The following is a 27087-nucleotide window of genomic DNA, read 5'->3' as shown; positions in this document are numbered from 1 at the left end:
GGCATTTTTTCATCAGATACCTAATGTGACAACCCTAATGTGCCTTTAGAGTCGAACCAGACACCAAGATATTTGTGTACCAAAACCTGAGAAATCGTTTTACCCATTAATTGTGGCTGGAGCTGAGCAGGTTCATGCTTTCTAGAAAAAACTACTATCTCAGTCTTCTCCGGAGAGATTTCGATACCTAGCTGTAGAGCCCAAGCAGACAAATTGTACAAGGTATCTTGCAATGGTCCTTGCAAATCCGCAGCTGTGGCTCCTGTAACAGAGATCACACTGTCATCTGCAAGTTGTCTTATCGTGCATGAATTTGCCAGACATTCGTCGATGTCATTTACATAAAAGTTGTAAAGAAGGGGGCTTAAACATGAGCCCTGGGGAAGTCCCATGTAGCTGATGCGAAAAGTTGCCAAATCGCCATGCGTAAAATGCATGTGCTTTTCGGACAACAAATTATGCAAAAAATTATTTTAAATTGGTGAAAATCCTTGTCGGTGGAGTTTACCCGAAAGAATGTCAATAGAAACCTCGAAAAAGGTGATTCTATCGCGTCGTGATCCAGAGACGCATCGCGAACAATGTTTTGCTCAGGAACAGAGTCCGGACATACTTTCCTGGCAAAATCGAATATCCACCTATTTGAAGACTCTTCGCATTCGTTGACCGCTACCCGATTACGCATTCTCCTGGCTGTGTTCCAAAGAGTGCTCATCGATGTCTCCCTCGATGTTTCGTTCACAAACCGACGCCAATAACTGCGTTTCTTTGCTTTAGCCAAGCTTTTAAACTTGGTATCAAGCTCTGAATACCGTTTAAAGTCGTCGGCCTTGTCTGTATCCCGGAAGGTCAGAAACGCATCGGATCTTTGCGTGTAGACATCGGAGCACTCTTTGTACCACCACAGAGTGGGAGGCCGTTCTTTGATCGTTACGCCGGGATATTTTTTCGTTTGGGCTTGCAACGCGGCGTCGAGAATCAAGCCCGCGAGGAGGTTGTATTCTTCAAGTGGTGAATGATGATGAATCGATTCGACAGCTTCTGAAACCTTTTCCTCGTATAACTTCCAATCGATATTTCGTGTGAGGTCATACGGAATATTAACTGGTCGCGTACGAATTGCCCTGTTAGTAATTGGAATTAGAATAGGCAAATGGTCGCTACCGTGGGGATCGAGGATTACCTTCCATGTGCAACCCAACCGTAGCGACGTCAAACATAAAGATAGATCCAAAGCGCTCGGACGCTCGGGAGGTTTCGGGACACGTGTCATTTCACCGTTGTTTAGAATTGTCATGTCGAAGTCGTCGCAAACGTTATAGATCAAAGAGGAGCGGTTATCATTATAAGAGGAACCCCAAGCCACGCCATGAGAGTTGAAATCTCCCAAAACCAAACGTGGCGAGGGAAGAAGTTCTATTAAATCAAAGAGCAGCCGTTGCCCAACCTGTGCTATGGGGGGAATATATATATTGAGGCAATACAAAGCTCTTTACCTTGTATTGTCATTTGACATGCGACAACTTCAATGCCCGGAATCGAGGGGAGGTTAATACGATAGAAACAATAGCACTTCTTAATCCCTAGAAGTACTCCTTCATATGGAGTGTCTCGATCAAGGCGAATAATATTAAAATCATGGAAGTTGAGATCAACATTTGAAGTGAGCCAAGTTTCACAAAGGGAAAATGCATCGCATTTGTTCTTATTTATTAAAACTTTTAATGAATCAATTTTTGGTAAAATACTTATACAATTTCACTGTAAGACAGAGATAGAATCTTTCATCGCAGCAGATGAATTAGCCATCGAAAGATACGATCGCTGCAAGAAGAGGCCATTGTGCAGTCAACTGCTTCAAAAATGATCTGACTGTTGGTAAGAATGCTTCGAAAAAAATTTTTATTGGATCGGGTACATTGAAAGTTTTAAAAATTCAGTCCACAATGTCCGAAAATTTCACCAATCCAGTGTTTGTTTTATCAACTGGATGTGCAAAAGAAACAACTGGGGTTTTAGATGTTCCTGGAAGTGCTGCGAACTCCTTCTGGGACTTTAAATTGACGAGCCCAGGAGGAATTTGCTTCGGTTTTTCCGCAGCACTTTTTGTAGTGGATGTATTTTTCATTTCACTTTGAGAAATCCTAGGGCCTTTTCTGGGAAGTTTAGGAGAGGAAAGATTTTTCCGCTTTCTAGATCCCGCAGGATTGGCATAGGATGTTTCCGCTAGTGAATCGTCAGAATCGGTTTCATCAGACGGTAGTAGATCAAACGGGTTTGAAGTAAAGGGAGAGGTGGTCGCGGTTTTTTTGAGCATGGCAGCGTAAGAACGCTTAGAACGCTCTTTCAGAGACCGCTTGATTTTATCCCTGCGCTGTATGTACACCGCGCATGTAGAGAGTTCATGCTGATTCTCCCCACAATAAATACATTTTTCAGCGCTTCTACTGCAGGAATCCTCAGCATGATGCTCCCCACATTTGCCACAACGTGTGGCCTAACTGCTTGCAATTAAGGCAGCTCATCACGCGGGGCACATACAGCCGCACAGGCAGACGAACCCGGTGTATCGAGACGTGGCTAGGCAATGCAGATCCGGCAAACGTAACACGAAACGAATCTGACGGAGTGTATACTTTTGTGCCATCGACGAGAGACACAGACCGCAATTGCTTGCAATCCAAAATCTTAACTTTTACGTCGGGGCAAAAGGATTGTTTGAAGCAGCCGAAGCCACTTTTCAAAATACACTCGACCGACAGACTCGAGTCGGTCACGACACCATCGATCTCCACGTCTCGTGCGGGTATATACACACGATACTCGCGTGTAAAAAGCTCGGAGCAAACTATATCGTTGGCCTGCTTCAAGTCATTTACTACGACACGGAGCTTGTTCGGCCTCACCTTTGAAATTTCGGTGACGGCCTTGTAGTGTGACGTCAGGTCTTTCGAAATTTGGACTTTGGTCCTGCTTTGGACCTGAAGTAAACAACGACGGGAAGAGTCGATCCGTCAGGGTAAAGCCTAGCGCGAGGGGAGATTGATGCCGGGACTGGAGAGGAGTGAGCAGGAGGAACTGCGGGAGGGTTTAGCGACATAGGATCGGGAGGGAGGGGATCTACATCCATTGCGCTTTGATTAGCGCACTATCAGGGAGGACAAGAAACACGTACCTCTTTTCTTTTCCCTCCATGTGTTGAAGCAATTATTCGGTAGCTCTTCCTTTTCAAAGCACAGCACTTGATGCCGCAGTGGGCAGTGATGAACAGCAACACAGGAAACCAAAGGCCTTGAGCGCGGGTTTTATCACTAATCAGGGTTCAGGACAAACAATGCAGGATGATTCGGGCAAACGATGCCAGTTAGGTAATATTTTATCCGAGCTAATTTCCTCTGAAAAAAACGCGGACACGAAAATTGACGTCTATTCGCAACGCACACGTCTACTTCGATGAGTCTTCACGTTGTCGTCACAAAAATGGATGTCTTCATCGTACACTCAAAATATTTTTCACGTTATTGTTACGTGAAAGTTGCTATACTTGTTCATTTCCTGACATTTTGCATGATTTATGTGACAAACATAACATCTACGTGAAAATCTAATGCATACCATGGTTAATCACGTACCATCTACGTGAACTTAACAACGTCAAACAGGATGTGTCGCGTGAATTCTCTGTGCGAAATGAACCAGAAATCAAAATGGCGAAGCTGTTGTCTGATTCTGAACATAGAACAGAATTTCTGGATGGCTTGCAAAAAAGTGAATTTTCGAAAAATCCTAATAAACTCGAGACTTGAGCTTAAAGGTTTCAAACAGCTTCAGTTCAAAGGTGGGAGAGTTACCTGAACGAAAACAGCTGCAGCGGATAATAACAATCCCCGGGAAAGTCGTAATATTTATTAGTTTTTTTTGTTGTTTTATTCATTCACGAATTTGCATACCTGAGTGATATCTGATAGCAATAACGTTTTACGAAATGTACAATATTCATTTATTTCTCTAATTTTTATGTGCTAGGAAACGGGTTTTAGAAAAATTATCAAAATATGTTGCGTAATAAATCAGGTATGCAAATTCGTCGTTTACCTCGTCGGAAACCGATAATTTTTTTTTTTTGATTTCATGAACTCAAATGACAATCACGTAGAATCTACTAGAAAACGATAGTGGAAAATATTCACGTAACTTTTCCGATAACTATAGCGTGAAAAATATTTTGAATGTAGGCTAATGTCTTCCAATCTGGCATCGCTGGATGTGAGACAACCAACCAACTGCCTGACACTTTCAGTACCTAAATAATGTCAGTGCTAATTATTCCGTGCAAGAAAAAGTGACATTTTGCTTCACAGCAGTGTTCACAGCAAGTGAACTTTGTTTTCCATTTCGGTTTATGATTTCTTTTTAGCTGCGTACTAGCTACCAGAAGAAATTTCATTGCCTTATTCAGTGCCTGAATTTTACATGGGATTGAGATAGGAAAATGAATTACTTTTTGAACTGCATACTGCGCTTTAACAAGAAAGTAAAAACTTACACCATACCCAAAACGTTGCACTGAACTCACTTCCTTCTTGATTACAGGCGCGGGGTGAAATGAAGCACGTTGCAATCGAATTCATCGCTTCCCGTGTGCCAGCTGTTAAGGTTTTCTTTAAATTTCCGTACAATGTGTGAACGATAAATCAAGTTAATCCCATTGTTCGGAACGCCTCCCGCTGGCATGAAGTACCAGCTGGGGGCAGCAAGCGCATGATCGAGCAAAAATAATGGCACAAGTTGCACTTTCCAGCGCACCGGAGCCCGTACTTCCTGGGCGGATTATTTACAGGTTAATTGAATTATAAGTTTTACGTGAGCGGACTTTCAATCGAACGATGGTAATCCCCGTAGCGCATTCGACTTGTTTCTGTACGATTTAGCATTTCAATCCAGCAGGATGAGTTTGGTTACGTAGCGATATGGATATCAGCGTTTATGCAATATATCAATTCGACGGTGTTGTTGAATATCATATTCATATTTATTTTGTTGAGATCATATTCGAGAATGACTGCACGTGGAGTCCATTATTGCTATTGTGCACTTATCTAAGCAAAATTGCAATTTATACAACTCCCAGTGGGGTGGATGTAGATAATTGAATAAGATGATGAACCGAAAAGACACCACTATGCATCACGTTCAATTGCACTAAAGTTTACAGCAGTCAGCCGGTAAAAACAGGTGGAGAAGGAAAACAACAGAATCCAAAGCAATAAAATACTTTGAGCTGAGTAGTTCGCTATAAACTGCGGAATCCTGAGAGAACCAGATGACTGTAAGCATCTGAAAAGAACAACCTGCATTTTTTTTTGTTTCGGACATATGTTTCCAGCTTGTTTTTCCCAGAAACATGATTAATAGGCCGACAACATCAACTCGCTGAAATGAAAAAAAAAAAAAAGAAAGATAAATTCGATGATGTCTTCAAATAAATTAAAAATTTTCGTTTACGGAAAACAATTTCACACTGTGCCTTGAAACCATATTTTAAAGTAAAGTTAAACCAACAACGCCATAAGAGATTTAACGACGAGAGGATCTCATTTCATAGCAAAAAGTTCATCAACAAAAAGTCATTAAAGTTTAGTTTTATTAGCTGCCGTAAATTAGCTTTTGCCCTAATCTTTCCGTGGAGCGGTTTTCCGAAAAAAAGTCGCATTTAAAATTCAACAGAACTCGTCTGACCGCTGATTATACTTCTCGTATCAGCACAGCGCTGGCATTGGTGCTTATTACGGGAGTCACTTCACGGTGAAATCAGAGTGAAGTGAACAAAACCCTATTACGGGACTCACGTAAGTGAGAAAAACGTCGCAAAGTGACATCTGCTGCGGAATCTGGGTTATTATGAGTGTCATATCAGTGAAGTGAGAACGGAAAAAGCGACGTTTCGCGTGGAATTATTTCACGACCATTTCGAACGGTGGAATGCAGAACACGTCAAGATCTGGTGTTATCTAAAGAAACGAAAAAAACGATTCTCTGGGACTTAGAGATTTTTGAGCTGGGAAACAATCTCATTTCACTTGTCCTATTCTCAATTCCACTTCACTGTCAATCTCACTCCACGGAGGTGATTTTTGTCACCTCACTTGAGGTGGAATCGGGAGTAGGTCTAAAAAAGCGAAGTGAGCGTGAGAGTGAAATATATTTCACCGTGAAGTGACTCCCGTATTAAGCACCATTGTTTCATTGTTGGTGAATTCGAATCTCTTCCACTATCCATACCTTATGCAGTAATTTGTTTCTGCAATAGAAATAGTTAACAGCCAATGAATTTTCGGCATTTCGATTGGATTAGAGAAAAAGCTAGAAAGAGATCGAAATGTTAGAGTCATTTCACTGAATCAAACCGTCTTGTTTGTTTTTTTTTTTGCAGCTTCTCATTGAGGTTTTTTTTCTCTACTAGAGGTAGAAAATTGTAACGAAAACATTACGTCAAATAAAGAAATTTACAACATAAACTACGTGTACTAAGCGCAATCTTACGGGGAAAAAACTCGTAACTCAAAAAGTCATAAAAATGCGGTAATTCGCATATTTACTCGCAACCAACCGCACAAAACGAAAGCAAAAGCACATTCATACTGCTGACTTCTCAGCCACCGACCGCCAGCCAAAGCCAAAAGCTCTGCAGAAGCTGCCCTAACTAACGAAGTCCCAATGTAGAAGTAATTTTGCGGCAAAAAAAGAGGAAGAAAAAAACACGAGCGTTATCGTTTTCCAACATTGTACTGGTTCATATCGATTGGGAATCTGAAAATCGCTTACGGTGTTTGCTTTAAGGGAGGGATATATTATTTAGTGGATTTTTTCTTGGTTTAAATTTCGATTAAAATGTGTTTGACTTCATCTAATCTCCTCCAATATGGCTATTTAAACTCGCAAATTTGAGGAACGGAGTTCCTTCAATAGAAATAGGGGCCGAAGCCGCAAAATCGGGCCGAGTTTTCAACAATACTATCCACAGCGAGAGCCATAAGGAACAAGAATAAAATAAATCAAATAACCTCTCCAAATTTTGGGGTTGAAGTGGTACCCATTATGACTAATGGGATAACTTTACTCAACTAACGAAAGAGGAACCTAGCCGTGCGCTTATATAAGAAAAATTCTTCTTTTCAAAACACGATCATTGATTATTCTCATTCTCAATCCCTTCCGTTCTTTGAATGTTCGCCCCTAATAAATTACTCCTAATAAATCACAACATCCTAAAATATATGTTTCAATATAAATAATTCTCTTGAGTTTAAACATATACAATATTACCCTAGCTTAGCCAAAGGAGGGCTGGCACAAAAAAGAAATGAGACTCGATAGATAAAAAATTTAAAGTGCTCGAGCTTTTTGTTCTTTGATTCCACGGCCTCGCTTCGCCGTTAGAGTGTTATCGATTCTAACAATTCATTATTGTCCTTCTACTCTGGTAATGCTTTCGTCGTTCGTATGGCTATAGGACTCTGACTGAGTGTCTCGTATAAGAATTATGGTTATTATCTCTGGTTTTGTTATCTGTTGATAAACGCTAATTGAAAAATACTGATCACACGACCTCGAAATTAGATTCATTTATTCAGGATGGAATCGTAGAAAAGTTTATCGAAATTGCTGTGTAAAACTGATCTGGCAGACATTTAAGACGTTTTAAACACGTTTTTGTTATTTGTGATATTTTGGTCGTTTTTGATTAGTTTTGTCATTTAAGCCATTTAAAAAAAAAAGAGAAACCATTTTTGTTGTGACTGGAACCTTGCACAGATGTTCATACAGGCTGAAGGTGTTGTTGGTTTTTTGTTTTGAATCACGACTTATTATGGCTTATGTAAAAAAGTTATCGATGATTACAAATATTTTTAGAGCCAGAACGGCTTGTTTGATCGGTGTGGCGTCTTCGGCAAAGTTGCAGGTAATATTTTTGTGTTTTCACAAACAAAAAAACGTTTGTATGTCGTCAAAATACGGCAGTTTTTTTACAGGAGAGAATGCTGGCCAATGCAATTACCGCTACGGCACAAAAGCAACTTTTTACTCAAGAAAGCACCGCTGCATCTGCCGTTGACACCACTACCACTTCCGCTGCTGATACTCCTTGCAGCTACTCGCTACCACTGCTGCTTAGTTAAGGCCATCTTAGTGGCTATCCACTAGTAAAATGATTGGTTTGAGCAAAAAGAAGGCTCTTAAAAGAGGAAGTGTCATTGCACTTCCCCCTGCTAGTGCCCTGCTGCTGCCATTCACTTTAATTAGGGTTGTTCTAGTCGGCATCTACTAGTAAAATGATTGGTTTGAGCAGAGACAGGCTTTTATATAGCCCAAAGAACGGTGTTGCAAATTTTTACTGTTGGTAGTAGGTTTTCAGTTGACACTGGCAACTGCGAATATCGGTTTCAACACGAGCGAGCTGAAAGTGATAATTACTTTCAGCTCCAATCGGTTGACAATGATATTGCTGACTGGCAGCATCACTGTGATTTCGCACACGCTAAGTTACCTTAGCGATGTTCATGTGGTGGAGGATGCAATGGATTGGCTAAGATCAAATAATTTCGATATTAATCAGGAGATGTTATTAATTTCACTCACATAATTTTCACTAATAATTGACTCGAGTGACATTAAACATAAGCTTGAGGAGAGTGAGAGTGAAACTGCTCTTGTATCATTTTCATTTCGCAATGTCGAAATTTTGCAACACTGCCAAGAAGGGCATTCCTAGTTTACTAGGTGTATTATCCCATTGACCGTGTTAGGAAAAGCGAGCATCGTACGACCAATCAGAGGTCGAAATCTGCGTTTCAATAAAGCCCGACACTTTTCAATAGCACAATAGTTCGAATAATCCATTCTCAATTTTCTGCATTTGCACAGATGCATAGATGATTTTCCAATCGATTGCTACAAGCACAAATGAAATCCATTTAAAACTAACCGACTTATTAGCATTTAAAATCGGACAGATTCTTCCCATTTTCCGTTTTTAGATTTTCATTTTACACTCCTATGTAGTCGAACTCTCGAGGGACATAGTTCTACGTCAAAAACATCTGTGCAAACTTTTTGCCAAATCAAAAAAGGCAATTAAATAAAAATATTAAAATTGGAGCATGAGCATGAGCATGAGCATGATTGACCGCCCGCGGTTGCTACTCCGTTATTGCCAGATCAGCTGTAATTACACAGAGAACCAATGGATGATGCTTGGGATTAACAGTCATCCTCAATGTGTAACAACTGGTGACCTTAATCTTTATATTAGGCAATACCAGCGCCGGCCGCATCCGAATGCAGGTCAAAGAAGGAGTGTGTATAGGAATATGTTGACGTGATACTCGCTTTATTGGAAGCCGAGAACACCTCTGCACTTCCACGAGAAATCACTGGGATGTTGGAGAAAAGGGTAAGATTTGCAGCAGGTTTCGTTTTGGTAAACGATGCGCTGAGTTCTAGTACCGGGTTCATAATAACAAATATCGCGCGTACGAGTTCATTATATCTTTTACGGAAATCATAACGCGATCCGAACTCATTCCGGTTGATGATGTAACACCGCAAAAATAAAGCGCACGCGAGGATACCGGACCTATGACTCAATCAAGACAGATTCAAAGATTCGAACATCTGTTTATGAAGTCATTATGCAACTACCGAAACATATCTCTCATTGATTTATCTCAGCTGACTACACAATGTTACGAAAGCTACGAGAGTTGAGCCTACGTTAACGCCTCGCTACTCCTATCACTTCTTCGTGAAGTGACCCTCTGTATACCGAAAATTATAACACGGTTATAACCAATCTGTAGAAAATACAACCTCATGAAAGGTATCGACGCGGAGTCTCTAGATATTCGGTGACCCGGTCATCTGGCTTTGAGCTTAACAGGTCGACTAACGACGTTTCTTGTAAATTGTTCGTCTGTTCTTGAAAAGCGATTTCTTGCTTTGAGACCGATTCAAAGAACCGATTCAGAAATAAACAATAGAGTATTATTAGAGCCACGCACAGGTGTGTGTGTGTGTGTGTGTGTGTGTGTGTGTGGTATATTACACTACATTTCGAAAACATTTATATGAGCAGAACTCTCCCGGACCGGAGACGCGTTTACACCGAAGCATTATGCACGACCGCTCAATCCACGCCTACCGACGGAGACGCTCGGGAGTACGATATTTCACGCCGATTCTCTATTAGCTGTTGATGCGAGTGTTGCCTATCAAATAGAAAAATTGGCAAAGTTTCATGCATCCAAAGCCCCAATAGTTTAAAAAATGCAGATATGCAAATTGACCAAAATATATATCTTAAGTTTGTCGACAAAATGCCAAACTAGTCATAATTGGGACATAGTATACAAAAACCTCTGCTCAAAAGCTAGAAAAATCGAAAAAATTAAATCATAAGATTTCAGAAAAACTGGCGAATCTTCTTGCATACAAAGCCGTAAAATTAAAAAAAAAAACATATATTTTCACCAAATTGCCTTAAAATTATGCACAGAGTGCCAGACTAGCCACAATCAGGATATAATTGTCGTGAGCTCGTGTCACCCTGAAACAAGAATTGGTCATAATCAATAATCGATCAAAAGCTAGACAAATCGAAAAAATAGAAACCGGTTAGTAGAAAACCTTATACTGGAATTTTTTTCTTATTACGCCAATACTCTATGGATGAGATTGCGAACAGCCTTTGTAATTATACTACATGTAAAGCCATATCGCGTTCTACGCATTCAAAATCGTAAGAACATGAAAATGCACATATACAAACTAACCAAAAGTCTAAGGCTTTTACCAGGCCAAACGCGAAAAAACGCGAAAAGCAGCGCGAACCGATTCACCCGGCCGTAGGCCAATGTACAACTCAACTTACGGCTATACACTAACCCACGGCCCGGCGAACCGGCCCGCGCCGCCCCCCACACCCAACCTGGCAGAGGCCTAACACGTATTGACAAAGTATCAAACCAATCATGGTGCAACTGTTGCAAAATTATAACACGTTATTCGAACACCTATCAAAACGCCAGTCAAAAAACAGTCTGCACATATACACACCGCCAGCAGAAAAACAGTATATAGATCTCAACCCTTCCCTCCAGTCCCTAAAAAAACCTGCCAATCTCCAGTTCTATTTTTCTACATAACCAAAATAAAAATAAAATGTCCAAAAAAATCCCAGATGTAGTGCGCGATGCGCACTGCATGAACACGCTCACTGTCAATGTCAACGAGCTGCGTGCCGAAGGCACAGAAACACACATTCAATATATTCCTTTCTTCATTCACCACCACTCCACTGGCATACAGCCCCAGCGTCAACACACATACCACCGCCGAGCAATCGAACGACAAAACGGCAACAGTTCGCACTACACACGCAAACAAATCAATCTTGTCTCACTCAACCGGTACACAACTGATGCAAACAAACGCATTTAAAACTGCGTTCTTTCTGGCTTTCAGGCTGACCAGCTCTTTCCTATTCAATACAATGATGATATCAATTACTTATTTGTTAATCTGGTACTTATCTGAATGACAGTATATTTTCCAAGTAATGCTGATGGTTTTCCCTGATCGCAGTATTGTAACACCGAGATGCTGGTGTATTCACATCTACTCCTTTACTCTTTTGCACACCTACACCTACCACTTCAACTGATCAGCCATATCCATAGTTGATCACAGCAGCTGTAGAATTTGATTCCCTTTTTCTCACCGCCCTTTTGTAGAAACTATTAAAACACTCATTCACCAAGCATTCTGATATCCTATCTTTCGATCACTACGTTTCTGAACATTTTACTCACTGTTTTCAAGCATAAATTAATCGAAAATCACGGAGCGATATATCACGCGTCATTTTTTCTCGCATTCACACACACCATCCTTTTCTAAATAAAAATATTAAAATTGGAACATTTTTATCGAAATTACTCTTTTGTGTTATTTGATCATATGTGTCGTTTTTGTCAGTTTTAATTTTTTGACGTAGGACTACGTCATTCTTAACTATACTGAGCTACATTCTGTGAAAACTGAGGTGAGCATGTAACGTTTTTTGTTGGAGGAATGGAAGTTTTCAAAAGCAAATAAATGTAATGATGTTCCATACGATTAGCTTATTCCACTAAAGCAGACATCAAAAGGCGAAATGATGGCAAGTGTACATCCCTCTACATTTATGGGTCAGTCCCCGTATTGTCCTGATGTTCAAAAACAAATATAAAACCAGAGAAGTTATCAACTGTCAATGTTTTATTATCTATCTCTGTGTTCTGATGTGTTGTGTGCAAATCGGTTGGGAAGAAAAGTATCACTTACATAGCAAAAGACCATGGGGCCACTTTTGGCATTCAAAATCATTTAGTCTATAAAATCGTCAAAATACATCACAAAAGTTATTTTATTATTCTGTAAAAGCTTGATAATAAGTTATTTAATTAGACTTGATGCATTATCATGCAGAAGTAATTAAAATAACCAAAATATGAACTGACCCACAACTGGACACCGCAAAGTGTAACCTGATTTTGTTTCGGCTCAATAAAAACAGCGTTGAAATCTATGCGGCCATCGCCAACGTTTCGGTCTGGTTGGTTAGGATCTTCATCAGGGCCTATTTTAAAATTTATTTCGTTACATAAAAAATAGAAAATTTGACATAAATTACATGGATCGATGCAGTGATCGATCATTGCTGTCTTTCCTCGGAGGACTTCGTGGTGTTCACAAATTTAAATCATTTCAATCGTATAGGTAAATAAGATTAAAACTGAGTTAAAAGAAAACCATGGCTAATTCAAATTGCTTAGTTTCGTGAGAATAGACGTATTTTCGTAAAAGTGACCCATAACTGTAGATGACCCATAGTTGTGGGAAGACTGTACGATCATTGGCTAGCTACGGACACCAATCAGCATCGTAGTCAAGCATAGCTTTTGGCGAAACTACCTGTGCTGCAGCGAAGAACAGACGAGCCTGTTTAGAAGGCAACGGTCCACCATTGGATTCAGTTGCAGTAGTCTGGCAGTAGAAATGATATATAGCACTTAGTATGCGGATGCGTACGGTACTTTTGTAATGGAGAGTTAATTGAAAATGCTTTCACGGTAAGAAAGCAGAAATTTTACATCGGCCGACGGATAATAATGCCTTCGTTGTGTGGAAATTTGGTCAGTTCGGGTCTTACTACTGACCTGTACACAGCACGTTGTACCACAATCATCATAGCACGTTTTGTTTGCTTTCTGTTGTACTGAAGAATTATTTCCCTAACACGGACATCAGAATGGTAGAGCAAATGATTGCGAGTATACTTTTATTGATTAGTAAGCCAACCAAATGGCATCATAATTGAGCAAAAGTTTTACATGGGGCAATGGTATATAACATCTTTGTCACGTCAAGTTTTCGTCGATGTTTGTGCAACGTCCTTGCATGTTTCGTTCTATTTTCCTTATACTGAGGAGTTATTTCTCTAACACAGGCATAAGAGAGATAGCCTAAATGATTGCAAGTACTTTCATTAGATTGCAATGCTAATTGATATCGCATTTGAGCCAAACTTTTGGAGAAAACACTCGTGATGCAGCAAAGAACTAGGATACTTGCTGAGAAAGCAACAGACCGTTAATTTAATTTATCCTGCCTTTCGTAGTTCTACGTCAAACCCGCGTTTGTGCACTAAGTTACATACCCTCATATATTTCTATATGTTTGAATTTATTTTTTGTTTCATTTCAAACATTTTATCATGCCTAACATTCTTGGCGTATCTGTCACTTTCGACATTTTAAACTTTTCTACAAGCTATAAAAAAAATTATTGCCTATTAACTTTGAAACGAATTCTAGTTTTAACTATTTATCTTGCAGTTTAGTAAAAGGTTTTTCTCTGGAAAATAAATGATTGTAAATAGGCGGAAGAATTTCGAAACAAAACGCATTATTATTTCGATTATCCTCTTACGCGTTTATCCTGACGAAACTAGAAAAAAAAAACAAAACTTCACTAGTTCCTTAACTAGTTGACAGAGTATAAACTTACATTAAAAAGGAATAAAAAATTGCATGGAAAGAATTAACTATGACCTAATAGCATGCTAATTTAAAATAATTTATAAATAGTAATTTCTTTTCTAACTCTAGTAATTTTGGGAAGCATTAACTGTAGCCTTGGTTAGATATGCAATATATTACCTGAAGCTGAATTGTAATGATGTTACACCGTTAAGTAGTCTCTATTTTTCTCCCAGATCCCAAATTAACCTTTAGAATATATTAGATTCAATCCAAAGTAATCTTTGTCCTAGTTAGCTGCCAGCCATTCTTTTTCGGCCATCCCAAACTGTCTCGTGCATTCGCGTAAGCTTCTAAGACCTAGACCTTTCTTCGCTCAAAAATAACGCCAACATTACCAACCGACCACCGAGTCAGTAGGCATTAGGCAATCTGACCTTTACCTTTCCCTCTGAGAGAACAACATCCTAGATTAGCATCTCGTAGATTGACGTCGTGAATCTAGTAAAGACCCACCCGAATGCTAGCAGCAGACGATTGTTTTACAGTGTTTTTTTCTCTTTTTTCTCTTCTTTTCCGCCTACCGAAACTTAAACCGAAAAATAAATAAATATTCACGCCGACCAACTGACAAACATCTGCCACTAACCACGCCTGCAACCGCCGCCGCCGCCACTAATCGTCCTCCGTACGTCCCGAAACTCCACCCATCTGCCGTCTAACTGCTGTGCGTTCACCCGCTGAAAACAATTGTCCCGCTGGCGTTCCATATATAAACACATACTGGCATCATGAAAAATTGTTTCCCACGCTGATGCCGGTGCTGCTGCCGCTGCCACTGCCACCAACAAACCAACCACCTGCCTGCCATCCTGCCTGCTACGCGTGTGCACTTTCTCTCGCATTCGTGTTGCTTCATAAATTACAATTAAAAATAATTAGGAAAGCGCTTTATCATTGTCAGCGACATCAAGAAAACAGGTACCAACACAATTTACTTTCTTCGTCTAGCTAGCTGATGTAGGATGTGAATTTGTTTTTACTTAAATGTAGATTGTTTACTATTTTGCCTTCCTTCGAGGAAAAAAGGTTTACAGTATTTTTATATTTTCTATACGTTTGCATGAGAAATAAAAATGACTCCCTGATACTTTTTAACAATTCAAATTCAGAGTTCTATTCAGTTTTCGTTTTATATGGCCACTTTTTGTAGATTTCAGTCTCGAAAATCGATTGATATTTATAAGAATAAAACCTACAGGTAAGGGTTTTGTTTAAACATTGAGAAGTCATTACATTTGCTGGGAGATCTGACGTAAGCTCTGAAATTCAAAACCACAGTCTAGCAAGAGATTCAGAACATTCCAAAAGAGGAGTAAAACAACTGGTTGCCACAGAGTGAAATAACCATGATGGAAGAAGCCACCATTCATCACAAAAACCAACCTTCGCGAAAACTGGTTTCTCGGTAGAGGATCATTCTCCTCCACCACCACCTTCTCTACGGGTGGATGACGTTAGCTTTCCAACGCTCAACCGCACGTTCCAGCGGATAGTTAATCCGCCCCAAGAAAAAAAGTGACACTGATGCCTTAGCCGTGTCCCGATTGCCACAGCGGACGTTGGTCTATATAAAATATGGATGCTACTTTCAGCAAATTAAATTAACTTTGGATAATGCTTTCATCAGCAGCAGAAAAGGCTATCAACCGCAGGCTTCACTGCTCACGATGGCAAACGAACGAAACGAGTGTAAACTGATCAACAAACGTCAATATAAACGTCGAATCAAGAACTCTGCAAGTTCAAATAAAAAGCTCAAGATACCAGGCGTGCGAAATTGACTGTTTTACCTAACTTTCTTGGGTCTATCAGTTAGTATACCAAAAACAAATAAGCTTTCCACCATTGCTGTTATATTCTGGCCCTTTGCCAGTAATATTGGTGCAAGCAGAGTGTGTAATACGCATTTTGGCAAGCGAAGCTGGAAGCCCTACCACAACCCATCTTGGCAAACGGAAGCAAATTAGTTTTTAATGAACTATGCCTATCAACATGACGGAATTATGTTTACCCAAGTTTAATCGCCCGTACCAACAGGGACAAACCGAGCGTGCTGTCCTGTGAATCGATTTTTCATCACTGACCGCTTGGGCTATTTAGCTGTTTCAGCAGAGTGCGGTCACTCACTCTCCCCGCTTGAGTAGGCAACCGTAGAAGACGAAAAAACGCAACTCGGGAGAATGGTCCTCTGACAAGAAGGTGAAGTTTTCCCACGCGATTTTATTTATAATCCGAATGTTATCTAATTATACCCATCCTGGCGTCGGATGAGTTTCCACGTTTATTTTTTCATCCATTTAAAATGCGCTAGTGTACACACCACACATCGTACCGCCGTGAGAATGTTGACGTTTTCATTCTGTCTATTTGCTGACAGCATCACAGACCAGCACCTCGAAAACAGACCGCGAATGCGTGATACGATTAGACTGAGTTACCCCTTATTTCCGGCAGAGCGTAAAACTGGAAACCACGCGTCTCCACTGTATGCAGACGGTAAATAGTGTTGTGCTAGGTTATGCACAGCAGCACTACTTGTATCAACTGATCTGACCCCGAATCTTTGGGTGGGTGGACGGCGCTACTCGATTCAGCATGTGTGCCCACACACCCAGAAGCAGGAACGATTCGCGAAAAACCGAAACGATAGGACGGTTGAAATACGACACCGCACATCTTGTTAGCCTAACAAGATTAAACTGTGTAGCACTCAGTGCGGGATCCGGTTTGCGCTTGAGCCGGTGCTTTAGTTGGTTGTCGTGTATTTGCTTATGTTTATTTTTCCGCTACGAAACATTCAGATCAGAACTGCTATTCAGATTTGCAGACGCTGATGAAAATATAGCATAACGAAATGCATTTTCTCAGCTCAAGTTGCGTCGAGAAAAACCTCAAAAAATGTTGACAGCAGAAAATATACACTCAACGAAAAAACAACCTGTTCAAAAGTATTCTGATCAACACATTTCATTGCTTACTTGTATTATTGTTCCCTTGACTTGTGTATACTTCAAACTTCATTGATCCATTGTGTAGAACTTGGTTTGAATTTTATTTCCTTCATTTCTTATTTCTCATTCCACTCTTGATTTTTCATTCTTCATATACTTATTAATTTTGAATTCCGTATTATTGAATGTTCAGTCTTCCATCCGAAATTCAATTGAAAAAAGATTTTCTTTTATAAATTTTCAATACCTAATCTGTTTTTTTTCTATTCACTTCTTTTCATGTGTTAGTCACGGTTCATTGCTCTTTGTTTTTCTTCCTATTTCATAAATCCTTAACCACCAGCCTTCAATCCATCATAATTTTTGTTATTTTTTATTTGTTTTAGTCCAAATTATTCATACTTGATTTTAAATTTTCATTTCTTGATTCTATTCTTTGGTGGAAATTCTTAACTTGTATACCTTACAAGTATATTATCGTATCTCATTTGCCATTTCATATACTTTATTTTCTACTTTCCATCAGTTCTTGTCGAGCATCCAAAACTTAATGACCTTTAATCAATATATTAATTTTTGATGTTTCATTCCCCATTACTTATTACTTTTTTCTCAAGTTCATTTTTATTCACATTTCTTCATCACCTCTTCTCACTTTATGCCCAGTATCTATTCCATCTTCTTACTTCTATTCTCTCATTCTCCATACACTTTACCAAATGGCTTTCACCTGGCAACTCGTTGTAGATAGAATCAATTAACACTGGAAAAAACAGTAAAACAGTAAAAATACAAATTGAAGCTGAAAATACATAAACTTCAACAAAAGCAAATCCAGCGAAAATCGAGAATTAACTTATAGAACTAGCCAATAGCATGCGTCAAACAGCTGGCTCAAAAGAAGGTGTGTCACATATGCTACGCACGATCTTTTGCACACACGCTTTCGAGATACTCTTTCTTCTTTATGCACTCCTCTGAGTAGCAGCAAGCACGCACCGAAATGTATTGCTACTCAGCGACAGTAAAAGAGTACGCGAGTTTATTCAAGCGAGTAGGAGTACTCGACTAAAATTGCTCGACTAGGAGGAGTGCTTGAAAAACTGCGCTCAAAAACGAAAATGCTTTCCTCATCTACCCGGTTTTGCTTCGTGCAACATGTGAAGACGAATTGTTATTATGTCTTAGAGCAGCGGTTCTCAACCTTTTTATTCGCATACCTCTTGGCGATATTTTTCAAATCAATTGTACCCCCTGACTTGGAATATTCTAGCAGAGTGGGAGAGAGTAGTGGTAGATCATGTTGTGGTAGTCTAATTAAGGTTTCAAATTGAATTATGGTTTGTTTGATTACTATGCTCATGTTTCAAGAGCAAGTTTGAACAACAAATGAAGTAAGAAAAGAAAAATTGCTTTATCCGCCATTACTGATTTTTTTTTTCGCGTCCCCCCTGAAAGCTTTCACGTATCCCTAGGGGTACGCGTACCCCAGGTTGAGAACCGCTGTCTTAGAGTATCATTTACACTATGGATATTACATTGAATAGATTTCAAATAAGGTAAACTTACGTCGAGATAAACATACTTCAGTATTGTACTGGAATCGGAGCAAAATTAACATGTTGCTGACATTTTACGTGGACCAATCGATTTCTGAGACTTTTTTCCTCAATATAAGACATAATTTGCCTACGACACTTGGGTATTAGTTATTCAATTAATGCTGTACACACTTGATATTATTTCGCGTTGTGAAAACCATGAACAGTTTTAGCAAGAATTGCTCAGAGAGAAGATATAACGCATGTGTATTTATTATTCGATTTTATTAGTGAATCTATTTTATGGATGATACTCCTACAATTTATCTCCCAATTGGTCTCGAGGTACGATGCTGGCCTAACAAGCCAGTCGTTGTAGGTCCGAGTCTCGGTTGGAAAGAATCTTTTAGTGTTAGTTAGTGTCGAGTTCCGATATGGAATGTAGCTCCAAGCCAAGGCCAAGTCTTGTCTTGTCTTGTCTTGGGGCTGTTTATACGCCAAGATTTCTAAAATTCCACTGCTAAACAAAGACGGAATCTTCCACTTCAGCCGGCGAGTTACCCATTAAAGGATACGATCGCTGCAAAAAGGGGCCGTTTAGCAGTCAACTGCTTTAAAAACTGTAACTACAAATGCCATCAGAAGACTTTGAAAATCCATCTTTTTGAAAATCCAGCCCACAATATCTGGAAGCTTCAGCAGTCCAGATTCTGGCTGAATCTTGGACGGAAACATATAAAAAACAGTTGAGCAATTTGATGTTCCCGGAAGTGCTGGAAACTCCTAGCGGGAATTGAGCTTTGCCAATCCGCTTAATCTTGTCTTGTCTTGGGGCTGTTTATACTCAGGGCATGCAGACAGCTCATGCAGAGTCTTCCCATAATAGATTCTTTATAGCCATAATGGGTAACCGTAACTATGACCCAAGTGCTTGCAATTCAGTTGGCAGTTCATTACCCAAGGTACGAACAAGCGCACGGGTAGACGCACCTTGTTTACGACCACATAGCTCGGCAGAGCAGTTCCGGCGAAAGTCACGTGTCTGATTGGATGTAACTTTTAACACCCTTGTTGAGCGATACTGAGTGCAATTACTTGCAATCCAGTATCTTTACCGGCTGAGGGCTGGAATCCTTGAACCGGCTGGTTCCAGCCTCCGACAAATCGTCAACGGACAAACTCAAGTCGGTGATTACGCTGTCGATCTCCCAGGCGCGATCTGTAATGTACACGTGGTACTCCAGCGTGAAAAGCTCACAAACAGCAATCTCGTTTGCTTCCTGGAGGCTTAACACTAGAATACGCAGTTTATTGGGCGAACTTTAGTTATTTTGGTCAAGACTGAAAACCGTGCCAAATCCCCACAAATCTGCATTGAATTTAATGCCTTTGCTTTGGGCTGAAGACAGAGGCCAGATATCCATCCGGGTATAGTTTTGCCCGATAAATCAAGAGGGGCAGCTATTCCGATCCCCGGCATCTTGTACCCGTCTGTATCGGATGGCGATTGCTTGTTTGTACACCCTGAATTCTTCTTGCAACTTCGATTTTATGGCTACACACTCTGGAACTCTGTCATGCGGTCCATAGCCGCTAAAACCTACGTCTAAGTCAGGGCCGGATTTAGGTCCTGGGAGCCCGGGGCAGATATTTTCGTAAGGCCCTCTTTTCTTTAAAAATTTAGAGGCAAGAAAGTTTTGAACTTTGAAATAACTTAACATTTCACTGTAAGGTAACGAGAAAAAAAAATCAAAATTAATCCACCTAGCGGTGCAACCCAGCCTTTCTCTTTCCAACTTATTGTTTGTTTAAATAGATATACATGAAACCTAGAACAAAAATACACCTTGATAATTTCTGCTGGATTTATTCTTTACTTTAAATAACTTCTAAATAATTTCTGGTAGCCAAAAGCATAATTATACCGAATATTTGGAAGTAACATGAAATAAATATGTTTTGAATATATGATACGATTTTTTTTTGTTCTTATAATCGAAACGTCACTGTACTTATATATAGGTCGGACTCGTTTATATATCATTTTAGATTCAACTTTTTATAGTGAGAAAATTTTCCCTGGCCTAAAAAGACCAAATATCATTCAATATGAAAATTTTTGGAACAGTATGATACCCAGAGGCCAAAATCAACTTCAGACGTCTTTTTAAATTTTTGGATGGCAGCTTCCAGTTTTATAACCCAATGTGAGCTAAAGTTAGAGGCCGGGGATCAACTCCATACTTCATTTTAAAATCTGATTTTGCGACTTATGGTTTCTGGAAAACAACCTTATATTGCCAAATACAATCTAATAAAGGTATAAGTAATAATTGAAGTTAAAATGAGAAATTTGACGTTATATTTGTGCTAAGGAAATATCTAAATAAAAAAATGACTCCTAATTTCAAACACTTAAATCATGAGCAATACCGGGAACGTTCAAATAGTACAATATATTTTGATCAATCAATTTCGTTTCTTTCCATAACTTTTGAACCACGTATCAAATTGTTATGAAATTTGTTATTTGTACGTTTGAGAGACAGCCCGTAGTTATGTTCACACACACACTCACATACACACACATACACACACATACACACACAGACACACACACAGACACACACACACACAGACACATACATACACGCACAAACACACACACACACACACGCACACACATACACACACACACGCACACACATACACACACAAACACACACACACAAACACACACACACACACACACACACACACACACACACACACACAAACACATACACACACGCACACATACAGAAAATGCTCAGCTCGTCGAACTGAGTCGAGTGATATATGCAATTCGGCCCTTTGGATTACTTTTATATCTTCGGTTTTACAAGTGATTGCTATACCTTTCTAGGAGAAAGGCAACAAAAGGGTTTCCACTCTGCCGTCTTTTCTGGCCCAGGACTAGGGGGGGGGGGGCCTCGTGTCGGAAGGCCCAGGGCATTTGGTTCCTTTGCCCCCCTTAAATCCGGGCCTGTCTAAAGTAGACCTGCTTACCGAACACAGCTCACAGAAACTTTCATTCAGGCTGAGAAAATCAAACAATTAACATAGAATGGTGCTGTTTGTTATTGATTTCGCGGCATTCGGCGAGTTTTTTGTAAATTTCGCTACCAATGCTGAACTTTGCGGAGTTCGCGTCTTCCGTGTTATCGCGATTTTCTAAACACGGTACCGTCAAACGGGGTATCATTGATCAGCGGGGTAACATTGGTCAGTTTTCTCACGAATAGTTGAAATAAAACTGCTCCGTGATTACTTTTGCTAAATTTGAGTATAACATCTTAGTCTTGTGTCATTCGAGGTCTGAACAATATTGTATTGGTTGAAATTTTTTACTGTATTGATAACTAAATTTCAAAATTAATTTGACCGTTATACTTCTTATCCTCAGTAAGTAAAAAGCACTTTATACAAGTCGAATATTGAACATTTCGTATTCATTGACATGTTTTCCAAATCCGTTATTTAATTTTCTCAATCAACTAGAAAAAATTTCAGTCAAATTTATTACATTTACACCTAATTAATTCATATTTGTTAAGAAAGTCCAGTTTATGTTCTAGCCAAGACATCATCCTGGCCTACACCAGGATGCGGTCTTGGCTAGAGCATAGAACGTGAGGGGCTAGAGCTGGCCTATTGATATTTCCGTTGTTGGAAAGGCCTTGCATATATAATCAACATACGTTTTCTGAACACAAACATTTTATAACGATTGCTGACTTACAAAATACTTCTGGCACATTTCGCGACCAACGTTTACGTTTTTCATCATCGAAAGGTTAAATTACATATGGCATAAAAATGACTCGCAGTACATACCGCGGCTAGGTGCAAGGACAGGACTCAAGTCAGTCTATGAGAACGTGATGTCAATCCGGGAAGCGACTCTAAACATGTTAACAAAGCATTATCTAACATTTTTAGTTCAAAAAGGTTTCGAAACTATTCAAAATTTAAACTGATCAAAGTTACCCCAAATAAGGAAAATTGAAACAACGACGAAAAACAAATGTTTTTAATGTTCAAGATTTTCGAAGAGCTTTAAAAACTAACTTCTCAAGATCTAAGGATTCCAGTACTGGTTTTAAAAATGTGAAACCTGTAATTTCAGTTGTAAAATATATAAATACTCACGAAAAAGTGAAAAAAAATTATCAATGTTACCCCGTTTTACGGTACATAACTTCCAAAAACACATAGACTAGACTCAGATGTTGGCCGTGTGAGCTGTGCTTGTTTTGAGCACTGCTCACTAATGAAGCGTATAAAATCAGCGTAAAAAAGCACGTTAATTCAAAAAACCGCATAAAGTAAGCCACCAAGAAAGGCTTTAGAGAAATCCCGAGACGCTTCACGACCAGTACTTAAAATTGTCCTCTTTGATGGTGATTCCGGATCTTCGGGGGACGGAGGGGTTTTTTTTCGACTAAATCTTTTACTCAATAAACAGACGTTTTGGTTTTGAACCCGTGTAGTTCCAAAATCCGCGTAAAAAAAATTAAATTATCGCGGTAACGCATAAAAAAAACGCGGTAATTCAAAAATCTGCGTAACAAACCGCGCTAATTAAAATATCCGCGTTAACTCGTTAATTCGAAAATCCGCGTGAAAAAATTTCTGACTGTACAGGACAATTTTAAGGCTAGCGCTACGATGCTCTTGACTCTCTTTCAGCCGCGATTCGAACATATGACGCCTGGTTTGTTAGACCAGCGTCCTACCGCGAGACCAACTAAAAGATTCCTTGGACTTAATTTTTACATGAAGGACTGAAATTATGACAAAACATTCGATAAAAAGCTCAGGATGGGAAAGCAAAATTGAATTTTTTTTTTATTTTTTTTTTCATGAAATAAAATCATAACATAACAATCTTATTCTTCTAGGATACCGTGAAAGATTTCTATCTTCAGCAGATTCTTTCAGGCAAATTCCGGAAATTGATGATTATTATCGCATTTCTCAGAGCAAAAACACCAAACAAAACTTATAATTGCAGTTCAGAAGATTCTTCGTTAGAATATCATAAAGTACATGATATGAGTATTGAAGTATCCGAAGTTGAGAGGACTGTTTGAGTTTTTTCAGTTAATTCTGAAAAGATAATCATATTTTGACGTGCGTAAAAGGATAATTATGCGTCGGATTTACTCCTGACTTTTAAATAATTGACAATTCGAGTCTTTCTTCAAAAATTATCTATGAATAGTCATTACAGTGTTAACAATTCGATAAATAATGATAAGCAGAATTTGGGTTTTATTATTCATTTATTGATTAAGAAAAAAACGAGTAAAAACAACGCACTGTTTGAAAATAGGGACAATATTGCTGAAAGCGAGGAGTCCAATTGACGCAGACTATCTTTTAAGGGTTGAAAGTAGTTGATTGCTTGCATTTTCTGTTTATTTGATGGATGGAAACACTTTGCATCGCAGCAGATTAAATTTCTACGGTGGTTGATATAAGAAACCGACAATGTTTCTAATCAACCCGTAATCTGTTGTAAAGTATCAATTTGTATGAATTTATCAAATCATTTTACGGTAAACATCCTACATGCACATGAGGTCTTTTCATTAAAAATATGATAAAATAATAGGTGCAAATCGACTTTTTGTCTCCGTCTCTCCAAATCAAAGTTCGAAATGGAGACAGAATATCCAATCGAGGTTCTTAACATGAATCTAGCAAAAACTATCAAATTCTCATTCATCACGTTGCACCCTGAGGAAAAAAAACAACAACCGATTCCACTTGTTTTAACGAGTAATGCGGCAGCACGAGAGATTCTTGTGCGTACAAACGGAGTATATTGTACAGATCAGCGGTCGTGCAATGAAGCATGGAACATCAAGCCGTATCGAATTTGCCGAAGGCCGAACGCCACACTCAGGCTCTGCGCCGCTGCATTTAAGTGTCGTGTTGCGTTTGGAATTATTACCGTTATTATTCGTTTCACAAAAGTAGTTTTAAATCACACCAAAGACACTTTCCTATTCGTGCGCACACGAGAGCCATAGCATAGCACACCTCGCAAAAATAAACATATGCTCGACTCTCGGCTTGATTCGGTCGCAAACTGAAGTCGTTCCAACGAGCATTTTTCCTGTCTTATTAACTGCGCGTGGTACTTAGTCTCTTCCGAGCAACGTCTCTAACCGGTCGGCCGCGTATTTAGCCGTGAAACGATCTGCTTTTAAAATTATTGCTGGCAGAGCTGTCACATAATAATATACATATAATAATAAATACTTAGTTTCGCGTTGTAGGAGATTCTGTCTCTAAATCGAGCGTGAATATTAGTGCATCTTTTAGTTTAATTGAGTGATCATAGAGTCGTGCCCTCAAGTCCGTTTAAGCCAAGGGGAAACCCGTGACTCACGGTCGAGGTCATTGAATTAATCCAAAGCGGAAAGTGTGGCTAGAACAACTCCACGATGAATTTAATGTTCCGAAAAAACATACGCGAAGGTGGAGGACGCTCTGGTGGTGGAGGAGCCAAAAGTAAAATAAGTGGCCGTCACCAGCGGAAGGCACGTGAAAGTTATGGTGGTGCCGGCGCGGACGAGTATCACTATCGGACGCACATTTTCTTCTCTCCAGCACATCTCAAAATGGACAACGAAGGTTATTTCCACCACTCTAGGTTGTCGTTCGATCGTTTCCTCCAGTGATCCTTTCCCACATCGACATTTCCCTGACAAGTACTTATTCACACCCACACGCAATTGGTTCTTCGCAAAGCGTTTAACCCAAAATTGTCCCCTTTAATCTTAATCTACTAAAATCCTACAATAACGGCACTTAAAACCTTGGTTAGAAATAACTCGACATTAATTTCCAATCAATTTAAACTGAAAATATTCACCCCGAACTGCTTGAATGCAAATGAAAATATTGACGAATGTGTCCTTTAAAAATAAGTTTTCCCACGTCCCCTAAAGCGCGCACTCTCTTTTTCTTTTCCACATCATCGTACACACATACTCAACTTTTCCATCATTTTTTTTCCTTACTCTGGCAGAATGTCAATTTTTCAATACAGCGAAAAATTACTGACACCTTCTTTCTCGTACATGTACATCGGCTGAACCCCGTGCGAAGTCCTCCGTAAAACACCGAGATATTTATTTCCAGTCAAAGGTTTAGTTGCTTTCGCAACTGTTGTCAACTTTTTAAAAGCATGAGAAGCATGAGCATTAATAACGAATAATAATCAGCTTCTATTTGTATTACTCCGGATTTTGAGGAAGAAAACATTTGCAAGAATCGCACTTTCAAAATTTCATATTAGTCATATTTGGCCTAGATGTGTCTCTTGAAGAACTTTGCTAAGAAAGAATTTCCAATGGAATTCATCGCAAAAAAAAACTTCTAAAAGCGATTTTCACAGTATCATATTTTTCGCACCCATCACATGCCGAGCGATACAGCAACCAAAAAGCAACGTAATGAGGCGACAAATGTTCGTTTTGGTTGCGTGCAACTTCGTCAAAAAGTCGTTTATATTAGATAGAGCAAGAGACACGATGCTGTCTTTTGCCATGGAAATAATCCTCTTCTGACGTCATCAATATTTAGTAGAACGATTTTGAACGTAATCCTTGACTAATAAGACCAAACTCCTTCAGTTCATTAACGACAGTAAATTTAGACTCAAGCAACACTTCAGACTCTTTTTCCCTTGTTGTAACAGTCGTTAGAGTTGCTTTCGATAATGTTTCTTCCATCTCATTTCTTCTCAACATTTGTTAAAAAAAAAACAAAGATTAGATAATAAAATTAGTGTGTTTCAAAGTAATATGCCAATCGTCCTTGGATAATCTTGCGTCTCCATTTATTCACACCCGATGAAAACGCGTTGTACATTGATAATATCCAGTCCTAAACAGTTGTTACGAAACATTCAATTTCCATTCACGAGAAGAAAAAAGTTAAAATGACGTCCAATAAATGACTACCAAAGACTCACTCGGGTAATAAATAATTTTCATTCAAGAACCATGGAGACAATAAAAATGTAATAGAATGTAGAATGCAACCAACAGCTAAACATGTTCAAATAGCACTTCTATTGACACAAACAAACATAAAATAAACAGCCAACATAAAACTGCTCGTACATCGAAGTCGATAAATACCGTGTTTCAGGCTCTTAAAACAAACATCGTTTGATTTAGTGCATCGCCAAGACAATTGGAAACAACTTCTACGATACCAACGAAACATTGGTCGATTCAGTCTAGCATTGTAAAAAAGTCACCCACTCACCGCAGTTAGGGAGCTAGGGGATAGTCATACATTTTATTTGAACAACGTTCCAAGACAGTTGGCCAGGTCGGATAAAACTAATCCCAATTTGTATCTGTTGTAGCTCACTCCGTCCCATAC

At 39.3% G+C, this 27087-nt stretch overlaps 1 protein-coding gene across 22 annotated transcripts in view; it reads left to right on the top strand.

Moving 5' to 3' along the window:
• The window catches only part of LOC129720818 (uncharacterized), a 149998-nt gene that overhangs the window by 54444 nt on the left and 68467 nt on the right, over nucleotides 1-27087 (top strand). For 18 of the 22 annotated variants that reach the window (XM_055672608.1, XM_055672609.1, XM_055672611.1 and 15 more), the window contains one exon: nucleotides 15024-15062. The exons of 2 other annotated variants lie outside the window; for them this stretch is intronic. In XM_055672608.1, the coding sequence (XP_055528583.1) occupies nucleotides 15024-15062 (39 nt within the window). Of the gene's footprint in view, nucleotides 1-15023; nucleotides 15063-24849; nucleotides 25324-27087 lie in introns of those variants that run through there. 2 more of the 22 variants (XM_055672618.1, XM_055672594.1) reach the window with 1 other exon arrangement.

This window comes from Wyeomyia smithii, chromosome 2 (assembly GCF_029784165.1).
Source record: "Wyeomyia smithii strain HCP4-BCI-WySm-NY-G18 chromosome 2, ASM2978416v1, whole genome shotgun sequence".
Taxonomy (NCBI): domain Eukaryota; kingdom Metazoa; phylum Arthropoda; class Insecta; order Diptera; family Culicidae; genus Wyeomyia; species Wyeomyia smithii.
The sequence above is the reverse complement of the archived record's forward strand: the minus strand, read 5'-3'. Positions and strand labels throughout refer to the sequence as shown.